This window comes from Xyrauchen texanus, chromosome 32, assembly GCF_025860055.1.
Source record: "Xyrauchen texanus isolate HMW12.3.18 chromosome 32, RBS_HiC_50CHRs, whole genome shotgun sequence".
In the NCBI taxonomy this organism is placed as follows: Eukaryota; Metazoa; Chordata; class Actinopteri; order Cypriniformes; family Catostomidae; genus Xyrauchen; species Xyrauchen texanus.
This window is the reverse complement of record NC_068307.1, coordinates 32,265,763-32,278,236: the sequence shown is the minus strand read 5'-3', so window position 1 is coordinate 32,278,236 and position 12,474 is coordinate 32,265,763. Positions and strand designations below refer to the sequence as shown.

General features: G+C 35.0%; 1 protein-coding gene across 3 annotated transcripts in view; it reads left to right on the top strand.

Annotated features, from left to right (window-relative positions):
• The window catches only part of LOC127625737 (voltage-gated potassium channel subunit beta-2), a 177,128-nt gene that overhangs the window by 148,692 nt on the left and 15,962 nt on the right, over positions 1–12,474 (top strand). For all 3 annotated transcript variants that reach the window (XM_052101103.1, XM_052101102.1, XM_052101104.1), the window contains 7 exons: positions 1,691–1,735; positions 2,360–2,404; positions 4,468–4,511; positions 5,359–5,445; positions 6,413–6,498; positions 9,296–9,416; positions 10,319–10,413. In XM_052101103.1, the coding sequence (XP_051957063.1) occupies positions 1,691–1,735; positions 2,360–2,404; positions 4,468–4,511; positions 5,359–5,445; positions 6,413–6,498; positions 9,296–9,416; positions 10,319–10,413 (523 nt within the window). The remainder of the gene's footprint in view (positions 1–1,690; positions 1,736–2,359; positions 2,405–4,467; positions 4,512–5,358; positions 5,446–6,412; positions 6,499–9,295; positions 9,417–10,318; positions 10,414–12,474) is intronic.

The following is a 12,474-nucleotide window of genomic DNA, read 5'->3' as shown; positions in this document are numbered from 1 at the left end:
AATAGTGTGCAGCCCGGGGGGAGATCTCACTCACTGGAAAAATCACAGCACTTACTGTATCCTCATTGGGCCCAATTAGTACCTTCAGCACCACTAATGGCTGCCAGAGAGCATTTTGGTCTCTGGCTGTTACTGACTCTCCTCTGTTTGTAGGTATAGTAAGGACAAGGAGGTCGTTTTTTTCAGGGCTTTTAGCTCACATGTGTTTTTATCACTCATTCACATAACTCACCCCTCTAAATGTGTGCTTTAATGTCTACTTTCTCTCTAAATGTTGCTTAAGACATAGGGTTATGTAGCCAGACTTTTAAATATCAATATAACGTCTGTTCCACATTGCAGTGTAGTTTAGCCAAGAATCTCCCACTTATAGAAATGCCATTTGTGAACACCATTTGGTTTATAAATTTATAAAAAAATATAATTGTGGGATATCTTCTAAATATCTCAAACAAAACAAACAAAAACTTTTTTTTTTCATGCATTACAGGAAATTCATCATTCTCGCCCTAATGCCATTCCAGATGTGACTCTTTCCTCTGCTGAAAACAAAGTTAGCTTTTACATCTGAAAGTGAAAGTAAAAGTGGAGAAATGGTAAAAAAATAAATTAAATATTGATCTGTTTCTCACCCACACCTATCATATCGCTTCTGAAGACATGGATTAAAACACTGCAGTTGTGTGGATTACTTTTATGCTGCTTTTATGTGCTTTTTGGAGCTTCAAATTTCTGGCCACCATTCGCTTGAATTGTAAGTTCCTACAGAGCTGAAATATCCTTCTAAAATCTTCGATTTATGTTCAGCAAAAGAAAGAAAGTCATACACATCTGGAATGGCACAAGGGTGATGAAATGAGGGAAATTGCATTTTTGTGTGAACTATCCCTTTAAATACCCAAATCCTATTTTCACACATTGTATAATTTGACCCAATGCAAATTTTGATCACAAGTAATATTTACCTTGAGTTTTCTTTGTTTTCTTCATACATCACTTTAATATTTTATTTCAAGCATGTTTTTCCACTGAGACTTTTGTTGACTTCATTAAATAAAAAATGAAATTTGTTTGGGCAAATTTGTTTGGTTTGGTGGAAATGACGACACGGCTATGGGACAGTTGTAATTTTTTAAGAAAAAAAAAAAGATAAATAATTTTCACAATAAATATTGAAATTGTTTGTTTATTACACTTTGTTTAGAAAAACAGTTGCATTGCTGCTTTATTGGATTTGTATAGTTTTATATTGAAAGTCTGTGTCTGGGACAAGGCAAAAACAATCAAATCTATAGATAAAGGCATTTGAAAAATACTAAAAATATATGATGAATTCCTGGTAAAAAGTTTCCAAGTTAGTTCTAATGTGACCCTCATATAGCAAAAAGACAAAAGTTGAAATCAACTCTTGGCACATGCAAGAGCCCGCGATTAAAAAAAAAAATCACCCAATAGTGTTCACTCAAGTGTGCAAATAAAAATCATTGATCGAGTCTTTTGGAAATAAAGATTTGTTTTTATTTTTATGTATGACATATTGTTGACTATCGGTGTAATGAAAGAGACGATGCAATACCTAACCATCGGTTTTACAACACTTCAATATGTTCCCTCGGCTACCAGTCGTGTCAGCTGTAGATGCCAATAAGATGACGGATTAGAGTGATAAACATCTCATTTTCTGTTCCAGGGCAGAAATAGTGCTGGGCAACATCATAAAGAAGAAAGGATGGAGGTATGTTCATTACTGGTGTTCAGCTTTTCATTTCCTCTCGACCATCTCTTATCTGGTGCTAACTCAGTGCAGTTGTGCACCATAAACAGCAGACAAGGAAAAATATCAAACATTGATGCTCCGGATCACGTCATAGATGTCACATCTAGAAAGCTTGTGTTTGTTTTGTACTTGATGTCCTGATATACTGTATGTGTGTATTAGGTAACATCATCTAACAGAGTGTCATGTTTAATAGTAGGGCTTGTTAAGTTGTTTTAATTCAAAGCTAGGTGGGCTCTCACTGCACCCGGATAATGAGATACAAAGTAACGGAGCTCTCCACAGGAGATGATCTTCATAAGTGTGTGTGTGCTGCTTAGTCATCGTGCTAGTCAGAGTGCATCAATATCAGGACACACAACCCCTCACCTCTGCAGAGAACAAGCTTATTTCTGTCGTGTGTGTGTGTGTGTGTGTGTGTGTGTGTGTGTGTGTGTGTGTGTGTGTGTTTGTTCCTTTGAAGTTAAAATGGTAACCCCAAGCCATTATTCTGTTGTAATTATTTGCAACTTTGTAATTAATTTTATAAAAGCTTCTCACATACATGCTACCTAATTTGAAATAATTTTCCTTTTTTTGCAGACGCTCCAGTTTAGTCATTACAACGAAAATATTTTGGGGTGGAAAGTATGTATATTTAATATTTATTTTTAAATGAATTATGACATTAGGCAAATATATTTCATGTGTTCGGCTTTGATGTTCTGGAGGTGTAGTCATTAGTTTTCTTTTATGAATCGTGATTAAATGGCTAATGTAGTTGCTACATTTACAGTTTAGTTCTGGGGGATTGATACTTTAATCTTTTTACATAATGGATAGTGATGCACATATGTAACAGACTATTATTGACAAATTAAAACCATGCATATTGAGCAACAACTTGAAAATGGCAATTTAAATTTAACATAATAAAAAACGTAAATTTATTTTATAAGTTTAGAATCTTTTTTTGTATAATATAAAGAAATACATACTAAAATATAAAATCTGAAAAAGCATATCGTTTGCATAGAGTATATGCATAAAATTAACATAGATTTTAAATGTTCTGTCATCATGTGTAAAAGGTGTGTTCTGTTGTTTAGAACTGTAAAAACAGAAGTGATGAAATGTTTTAAGCGTGCAAAATATTCCCACGCACATCAATGGTATTATACATTTTTCTTCGTCAAACGATCTTTTATTATGGCTCTCTTTATTGTTTACTCACCCGTGTGTTGTTATAGCCTTAGATGACTTTCATTTCTTTTTCTAAACACAATGGGAGAATTTGTGAAAATGTTTTGTGTTCAGTGATGTCATACAATGGCAGTTTATGGTGTCCACCTCTTCAAGCTTTAAAGGAACACAAAAGTATAATTCAGAATTCTAATAAATTATTCAATGAGACTCATGATTGTTATGAAAGCATACGATAAGGTTTGGTGAGAAACAAACCGAAATCTTATGCAATATTTAGTGAAAATGTTCATTGACCGTTGATCTCCTGTTCATGATAGGGCACGAGAGCAACAGTTCACACAACCCCCTCGTGACATTGGGGTGTTCAAGCGAAAACATTTGTTTAACAGGTCCTTCACAGCGATAGGGATAACAGAACACAACGCAGCTGAAAACAAAACAGAGAACAGAACTTACTAAACATGTCTGAAGAGTTTGTAGTCAAGGAATTGATGCATTTCTATGCCCAGCCTTGTTTTTTTTTTAAATAGAGTATTTTGAAATCAAACAGAAAAATAGAGAGGCTACAGGCAGCCATAGTCACGCCGTGGCCTAATATGACGGCAAACGACATACGTACGATAAAAGGTATATTTTTATGTTAATCAGAGTTTTTGTCCTCAACAGCAGTGACGAGCGAAGGTACATTCTATGAATAGCTTGTTTTCTATTTTCGGTATCATGCAGGTGACTCTGTTCACTGTGAACTGGCAAACAACATTTGTACAACAACTTTCAAAACAGATTTTACTAACATTTTCTTGTATTATTTTGTGAAAATGTTCATTCTATTTCAATTTGTTTCTCACCAAACCTTATCGTATGCTTTCATAACAATCATGAGTCTCATGGAATAATTTATTAGACTTCTGAATTATACTTTTGTGTTCCTTTAAAGCTTGAAGAGGTGGTCGCCATAAACTGCCATTGTATGGCTGAGCACTTTTTTTTTTTTTTTTGATTTTTTTTTTTTTTTTTTTTTTTACAGTTTCTCCATTTGTGTTAAGAAAAAGAAAGTCATATAGGGTTATAGCAACACAGGGGTGAGTAAACAATGATTATATTGCCATTTGTGGTAGAACTACCCCATTAAATTTTTTGTCAAGTGTTTAACAGATCCAATTGTTGAATGGTATTTTTTTATTGTGAGAACGATAAAAAAAGAAAAAAATGTGTTCCTCTTTGTACATTTTTAAAAGCAAAATTCCTTAAATAACAAAAAGAAAAAAAAAAAAGGGATCTGATGACAAAATGAAGTACGGTAAGTTGCAAAATATTTTTCAATTTCATATTGCTGCATCCCTAATGATGTATCATATGTTCCATCTTTTAAGAGTTTGATGAAATTATATTAATTAAATGTCAATAGTTTAATTATCAAACTATTATCTAGTTATGTTTTTGTGATATCATTTACAAAATGTAATCATAAATAATTGCATAACAACACTGCTATTGTTCTCCAGAGCAGAGACTGAGAGAGGACTGTCTAGAAAGCACATTATAGAAGGTGAGTCTAGCATAAAATATTGTTTCATGTAACATTATGGTACTGTAGTGGATTTAAAATTGATCCGTTTTAATGATGGTGTATGTTTAAAAATGTGTACAGAATAGAGCACAAATGTTCCTGCTTTTTTTTTTCAGCCGCCTTGTTCCGGATGTATTGTTTCTATAAATCTTTCTTAGAGATGTCATCAAATTCTTCATAAAAGGAGTTATAAGCCATAAAGTAAACCAACCAGCTCCAGGGTGAATCACAACATTAAAAAGTTTGAATTGAAGCAAAAAGTGTTTGAAAATCTGACATAAAGACGAAGATACAAGACCCATTAAGCACTTCGAATGACGTGTTCAAATTAAAAACCATAGAAAATGTAAAACCTTTTGATTTAACATTGTTGATTATAATATATAAATAATAAACGTGTATTGTATTGGAGAATATGAATATAATGTGTACATAAAAATATATAAGTTGTTTACGAGTGTAGGATGACTGACTTTATGCCATTATGGAAGTGGGCGGTCATTTTAGAGCTCTTTTGTCGTGCTTTGTTTGCCACGATTTTCTGATTGGTGGTTCTTTTCCCCCCTCGAGATGATGGGTAGTGTAGTCCTTCTTCAAAAATGTTGTGGTTATGACTTGTTAAAAAGAAGTTGTAACAACGTGTACTGACAGCTTCTGCAGAAGCATATACCAACGATGAACAACTTCAGAGCTCCTTGTAGGTCTGTCTTTGAAGGTTTATAATTTATAGTTAATAATTGGTTTCCCAATGGAGCAATGAATGGGATTTTTACTTCCAGAACTAAACATTTGCACCCTATTGAATATTGTTGACACTTGTCTATAGGTTTAAAGGCATCGTTGGAGAGATTGCAGTTAGAATATGTGGATGTAGTGTTTGCAAACAGACCAGACCCCAACACACCCATGGAAGGTAAGTCTCAAAATCATTGCCCTCTTTATCAACAAACTCAATACAAAACTAATCCCACATTCATTTGTTAATGGTTCATAAGTTGTGCTTGCTTGTGTTGGGGATTTGCTATGAACGCTGATGATACCTTAGATTGTGTGGCTTTTAAAAAAGAGATGTTCTTCTACTTTTTTTAGCAACTTTTTGGATTAACAACTTTTGCTTGGCGGATGGTAAAATGGGCAAAAAATCAATTCGATTAAATGAGGGACCCGAGCCATATCCAGGCACCAAAATATCAGAGATTCATTGATGGGTTCTTTTTACTTGAGCCTGGGTGCTTTTGAATCGTGCGCTACTTCGTGGTGACTTTTAAAACTTAAGTAACAAGATCATTTCTAATTGAACAGATGGCCTTTTTGTAAGTCTCCAACCTGAATGAAATCTCGGCAAATGTTTTCAAGTGAAGAGGTGGCTGCTCTTTAAAAGTCGAGGCAGAAATGTTATTTGATTCGCTTATATTGGTCTAGCTGCCCTTTAGAAAGTGCACACAGTTCAACGGTTGAAACAAAAACAGCTCGGGGGCCTGTAACCATCATGTCATTAAATAGTTTGTCACTTCAATTGTCAATTTCGCTTTCCCTCTCTTCCACACAGAAATCATGTGATTAAACATGGTCCTCCGCAAAAGTAATAAATTACAGCTGCCGTTGTTTATTTAAGATAGATCTTTCCCTGCCCACTTTTAGGCATTGTTTTCCCGAGTTGATGTTCATATTGACCCGAAGCAGCAGTTGTTTGTTTTCTCACAAATATTGATTCAACTTCTTCAGATGTGATTTATCACTTAAACTTTCCCCTCTTGCATTAATCTAGCTGCTTCTCTTTTGGTTGTTAATTTTTCACTTGTTACCCAAACTGACACATTCTAATGGCACCATGATGTATTGTGCATTAAATCATGGGGAATCTGTGATCTGATTGGCAGAGACGGTGCGGGCGATGACTCATGTGATCAATCAGGGAATGGCAATGTACTGGGGCACATCACGCTGGAGTCCGATGGAAATCATGGTGAGTCACTGTTTTTTTCCTCTAACTTTTAGATGTCCTTACTGTTATCAACCACCAAGTTTGCTTTTGTTCTGGAAGATTCCTTCTTAATAGGTACTGTCAGTAACCTTTAAAACTGGGTGGAGAACACCTAAAACGATACTGCTTATTCTGAGTCATTCAAACTCACAGTGGTGAATTACAGAATGTTAAACAGTGGTTTGCTTGTTTGTTTTCAGTGCTGCCTCGTCATCATTGCCAAGCACAACTTATTTATAATGATAGACTAATATATCGTCCGGTGCGAATAATCGGCTGATATTTGGCCATTTTGAAATTGTAACCATGACTACTTTGCAGATAAATAGAAGTGTTGGTTCCCATTTTGTATCAAGGAGGGCTGGGGGAAAATCGGTTTTCTGATTAATCATAATCTTCATTTGAACGATCACAATATCAATAGCCACGTTACCACTATTGGGCCAATTTAGGGCATGCTAGTGCGTTTACCCTTGGCCCAAACAAAGCCAACTGGAGATTGTGGTGAGTTCTATGTCAAAGGCGGAGTTTCGCTGAACTTCTTAGGTTGTGTATCCAGCCCACAGTGGGACAGGTTCGGGGGAAAAAAATTTAAATGTGGACACAGTGCAAATCCGCTAAAACACCCAATGGACAAAGTGGTGCCCAAAGAAATGACTTTCCATTGACTTTCATAGATTGTGTGCTGGAACATCGTCCCGCTGTTAGTGGAGAGACCGCTAACTTATCTTGCTGTTTAAATTCGATATAAAATCGATATTCTAGATAACTAGATAACATGAAACCACAGCTTGAGCTTCCCTCTTGCTTGTGAAATTGGCGTGGTGTGGACGTTGGGAGTTATTGGCCCGATGGTGGGAATGCTGATTGATTTTGTTCTTGCGGCTCGAGGTCCAAGGCTATTGGCCCAGACTGACCAGTTGATAGCCCTGGCTCGTACTAGCCCGTTTGTGGAAAAGTGGCTAATGTGTATGGATTACCCGGATCCGTGTCTAAATGATAAAATACATGTTAAACTTTCGTGAAAATGCTTATTTAAGTACTGTTCTATTGCAAACACAAAAATGTTGGTCTAAAGTGAATGTAAACACGTAAAGTCTACAAGGACTTGAAGTCTACATGCATCCTAATAGATGTACTTCTGTTTAGTGTGTGGTTAATATTTATACAACAGTTAGTTCCGGTTCTTGAATCTGATTGGACGAGACATGTACCAAGAGTGCTGATATTGCAGAACAGCAGCATTCAGACACTTTTTGTATCACTCCGCTGGCATTCATGGTGTTCTAAACTAAAGTGTTAGCATTTTAGTCTGCAGGTTAGGCATTATGTCCAAAACTGAACAATTGCTTTGAAATTTGCAGACAAATCAAAAGGGTTACATTTTGATAATTTATTAACAATTTTGCACCGTACATGTTATTGTAATCAGTAAAAACATAAAATTAATCAAATAGCCATGTGTCATATGTTGTTGGAAATCTCTCAAAGAGTAGAATACAATCAGTCTATTTGTGGTGTTGCTTTTATGCTGCATTTTCGCTTATAACTGTACGAAAAATAATAACAGACAAACAAAACAATGGTTTTAGATAATAAAACATCACATATCATTACTAACGGGTGATTTTCTTTCAAACAAGCCCACACACAAAGTAATCGCATATATGGATCATTAGATAATTCACATGAAACTCAATGTTACATGTGGCCACCAGGAGATGGCGCCAAGTAAATAACACAAACTCGATGATGCAGACTCAAGTCAATTTAAACTTTTTGTAAAATCTCATTGCTAAAATCATGTCTGCATGCTATGCAAACCTTTAGTCATTATTATGCACAATTTTTATTTTTGGACACTATTATAAATGATTATTGTTATGCTATAACGTTGATTGCTTTGTCGTATCATCACAGTTTATTTATTTTTTCATATACATTTTACATGACTGGGAACAAAGCAAAAGCAGTTTTTTGGAGCCACGTTCTTTACACCCAGAGATATAATGTCAAGAAAAATGAGAAAACATTTCTCAGGCTGAGATTCTCAGAATGTATCATTATATATATCATTAAAACATTTGAAAATGTTTCTTTACAATGAAACCAAACACATGATTTTAATTATAACAATAATTTTATTATTCTTGTTGGGTATGCCACTAAAACATGAGTTCTTTAAAAACAAGAGCTTAAAGTATCAGCTTTCTGCACATGCAAAGAACGATATATATGGAAAAACGTTACCACGGCAACAAGATGCTTGTGAGTCCTGTCAGCAGAGTCAGCTGACTAAAAGAACTCGTGGCAACCCGTTGGATAATTGCTTTGTTTTCTTTTCTAACGTATCTAAAAATATGTCAAGAAAGCTTTCTACTCTTGTTCCTCTCTTTACCTGATACTGAAGTGTGTAATTTCTCTGGCACTAATGTCACTGAACAGAACTGAAAAAACAATCTGTTTTCAATCAGATTCCAGAACACTCCCTCAGTATTCCATTGGATGTACAAACAGATACTCCTGTAAAGTTGAGTACAGAATAGGAGTTTATATGTAAATGTGGACGGTCATATATTAGTGTGAACTAATAATGTGTGGAGTAATTTACTGTGAAATTTGAAGTATGTCTACATAGTACATTAAACTCTTATATTTCAAAAGCACAACAAACATCTGGTTTTCCATGGTATATCCTCTTTTAGTTAATTCTTTGGGTTAAGTGTTGCTGTTTCTATGCTGACCTCATCATTTCATGCATTTCATGTGTGTCTTGTAGGAAGCGTATTCTGTGGCCCGACAGTTTAACCAGATCCCACCAATCTGCGAACAGTCGGAATATCACATGTTCCAGAGGGAGAAAGTGGAGGTACAGCTTCCTGAGCTCTTCCATAAGATCGGTAAGCGATGCAGTCGTTCTATAAAGAAATGGTTCAAAAATCGAAATTCTGTTTTAATTGACTCACCCACATATCGTTCCAAACCCGATTGACTTTATTATGCGGAACACAAAAGGACACGTTTTAATGAATAAACAATGCAAGGGCAGTGAATAATGTGTCATTTAAAAGCTTAAAAAAGGATTGAAAAGTAGGGATGCTCCGATCGGGATTTTTACAGCCAATAGCAATCACCGATCTTCTTGACACCTATTTGGCCAATACCGATCAATTCACCTTTTATCAGGATCTCTGTCCTAACTGGCTAATATGTAAGCTTTCTGCTCACTGTCACTATTAACAGAATTTTCTTCTTTCTAGTAATATCACTTTGCCTTAGTGTTTGCTGTCAAAAAAAGTATAAAAGGCATATTAAAAAAGCTTTTTAATAAGACTTAAAAATGTATAAGCTAACAAAATATTCTCTATATTAAGATAGATAGATAGCCCTATAAAAAATTAAGCTTAGTGTCAATCTGAAGACAAACTGATCACCCTTTGGTCCAATTAAACTTAATGTGACATTTTTGGTTATTGATTCATTATAAAATTTGTCCTTCCAAATCGTGCATCTTACTCCAAGTCTTTTGAAGGCATACTATAGGTTTTAGTGAGAAACAACCCAAAATGTAAGTAGTTTCACAGTGAAAATCTTAGCATCTGTTGCTCGATAACGAGCGCTATGAGAGAACTTGCATTGCTGAGCCCTAAAAATATGTGCTTTCTTTTGTGTTTCGCATAAGAAACAATGTGAGGGTGAGTAAATAATGAGAGAATTTTCATTTTTAGACTGTGAAATATTCCTTTATCCCACCAAAATCAGCACTTTAGTTTGGGCCAAAACTGAACATACCTGTTCGCAGGTGTGGGTGCGATGACGTGGTCCCCGTTGGCCTGCGGGATAATCTCAGGAAAATATGACAGCGGGGTGCCGCCGTGCTCTCGAGCATCTCTGAAGGTACTTTTATCCCATGACTCTTTCTGTCCCTTCCTCTTCCTGGTCCTCTGGAAACATTCGTGTGCTCATATGTGTTTTCCTTTCGTGTCTCTGGTGTTCTAATGTGAATGTGTTCCGTGTCTTCCAGGTTCTAGCTTTGGGTGTTTTCCTGTAGATGTGTTTGTCTGTGACACTTCCTTGTTGATGGCATGAATTCTCACGCCTGATCTTCAACGTGTTTTTTGTTTTGTTTTGTTATATGAATGAGCTTCTCTGGTAACTCTGAGGAGGATTGACACTTTTTTTTACTGGTGTATCTATGTCTTCAAAACAACATACACTAAAACACACGTGCACACTACATGCACCAACAACCGTTCTGAGCTGTATGTTGGTGTAGTCGCATGTTTTGGTCCATTGGTGTTTTGTGATTCGTCATCTTGACTTCACCCTCTTCCTCCTGTAGTCTTGTGTCACACTGTTAATTGTTTCTGGTTTCTTGTTACCCCTGTGTAACGTATGCGTGTTTTGACACTTGACTATAACACAACTGTGCTGGTGATCTGAACAGTGATGAGTCTATTTGTTTTAGAGACCCATGAGTGTTTAGATCATTACATCACATCAGTCCTTTTCCACTGTGTTTAATATTTATAATTGAGGGACCGTAGAATGGATTTTTTTATCCTGGCTAGAACACACACACACAAACATGCTCATTTTGATGTTTATTATAGTTTAATCCTGTATACAAATTGCAATAGCAAATGTTGGTTGTTAAAGTCAACATGAAATGGCATTCAAACCCCATTTTATTTCTGTAATGTGAATATTTCCAAGTGAACCAGAATATTAAATGAAGAAAAAAATGAAAAAAGTAGGACTGACTTGCTTGTGTCAGTCGGGAATTAAATGGATCGTAAAAAGTGGGCACACCATACCAGAATTGAGGCAGACCTTGAACATGAGTTTGCACTGAATTTAGGTCATTTCTATTTAAGATTTATTTGATGACTGGGATAAGGGCTGAAGGTCAAGTTGTAGCCAAATGTAACACTTTTTTTTTTTCTCAAATGTATCTTTAGTTTCTATTATTGTTATAACATTTACTAGCTTAAGATTAACTGACATTAAATTGCACCGTTACTGCATTATTGACAGGATTTTACAAAGGCTGTGTCAGCCTTAAAAGAGAGTAATTTTATGTTTTAATTAAACATTATTTACACAGATATTTGTCTTAGGAATAACATGGACCAATGAATTGTGCACTTTAAGACCATTGCCCATTGAATTGATTCGGATTCTGTTCCAATTAATTTGGGTATATTTCAGTTATTATGCCCATTTTGCTTATATGTGAAATAAATTTGGTGATTATCAACACCAATTTGAATACCAATATGAACTAATATGAGTAAACTTGTTTCAAGTTAAGTTTCAAGGAACTATTCAAGACAAGTAAACAGTCTGTAATAAAGTAAGAACAAAGAAAAAATGACAAGTAATAGAACTAATAAAACAATAGATCAAAGATAACGAAATTAAGAAAACTGTGTTTTTCATTTTTAACGTCAGTATCAAGTATTACAGTGTAATTCAGAAATTTAAAAAAAGAATTAAATGTAACAAAACTACTCAAATCACTTTTATTTTGTGATTTTAATACAGTTTAAGGCCTTTTTCTTGTTGTTGTTTGATTAATATTAACAACATAGTGACAAGTCTCTTAGGGTCCATTTACACTTCAAGTCTGATTATTTATATACATACACTACCGGTCAAAGGTTTTGAAACAGTTGACTGAAATGTTTCTCATGATCTTAAAAATCTTTTGATCTGAAGACATATGCTCAAATGTTTGAAATTAGTTTTGTTGTCAAAAATATAATTGTGCCACCATATTAATGTATTAAATTTAATAAAAAAAAAAAAAAAGGTTATTGAAATTGATGACTTGGACCAAATAATAAAGAAAAGCAACCAATACGTGCCCAACATAGATGGGAACTCCTTCAATACTGTTTAAAAGCATCTCAGGGTGATTCCTCAAGAAGTTGCTTGAGAAAATGTCAAGAGTTC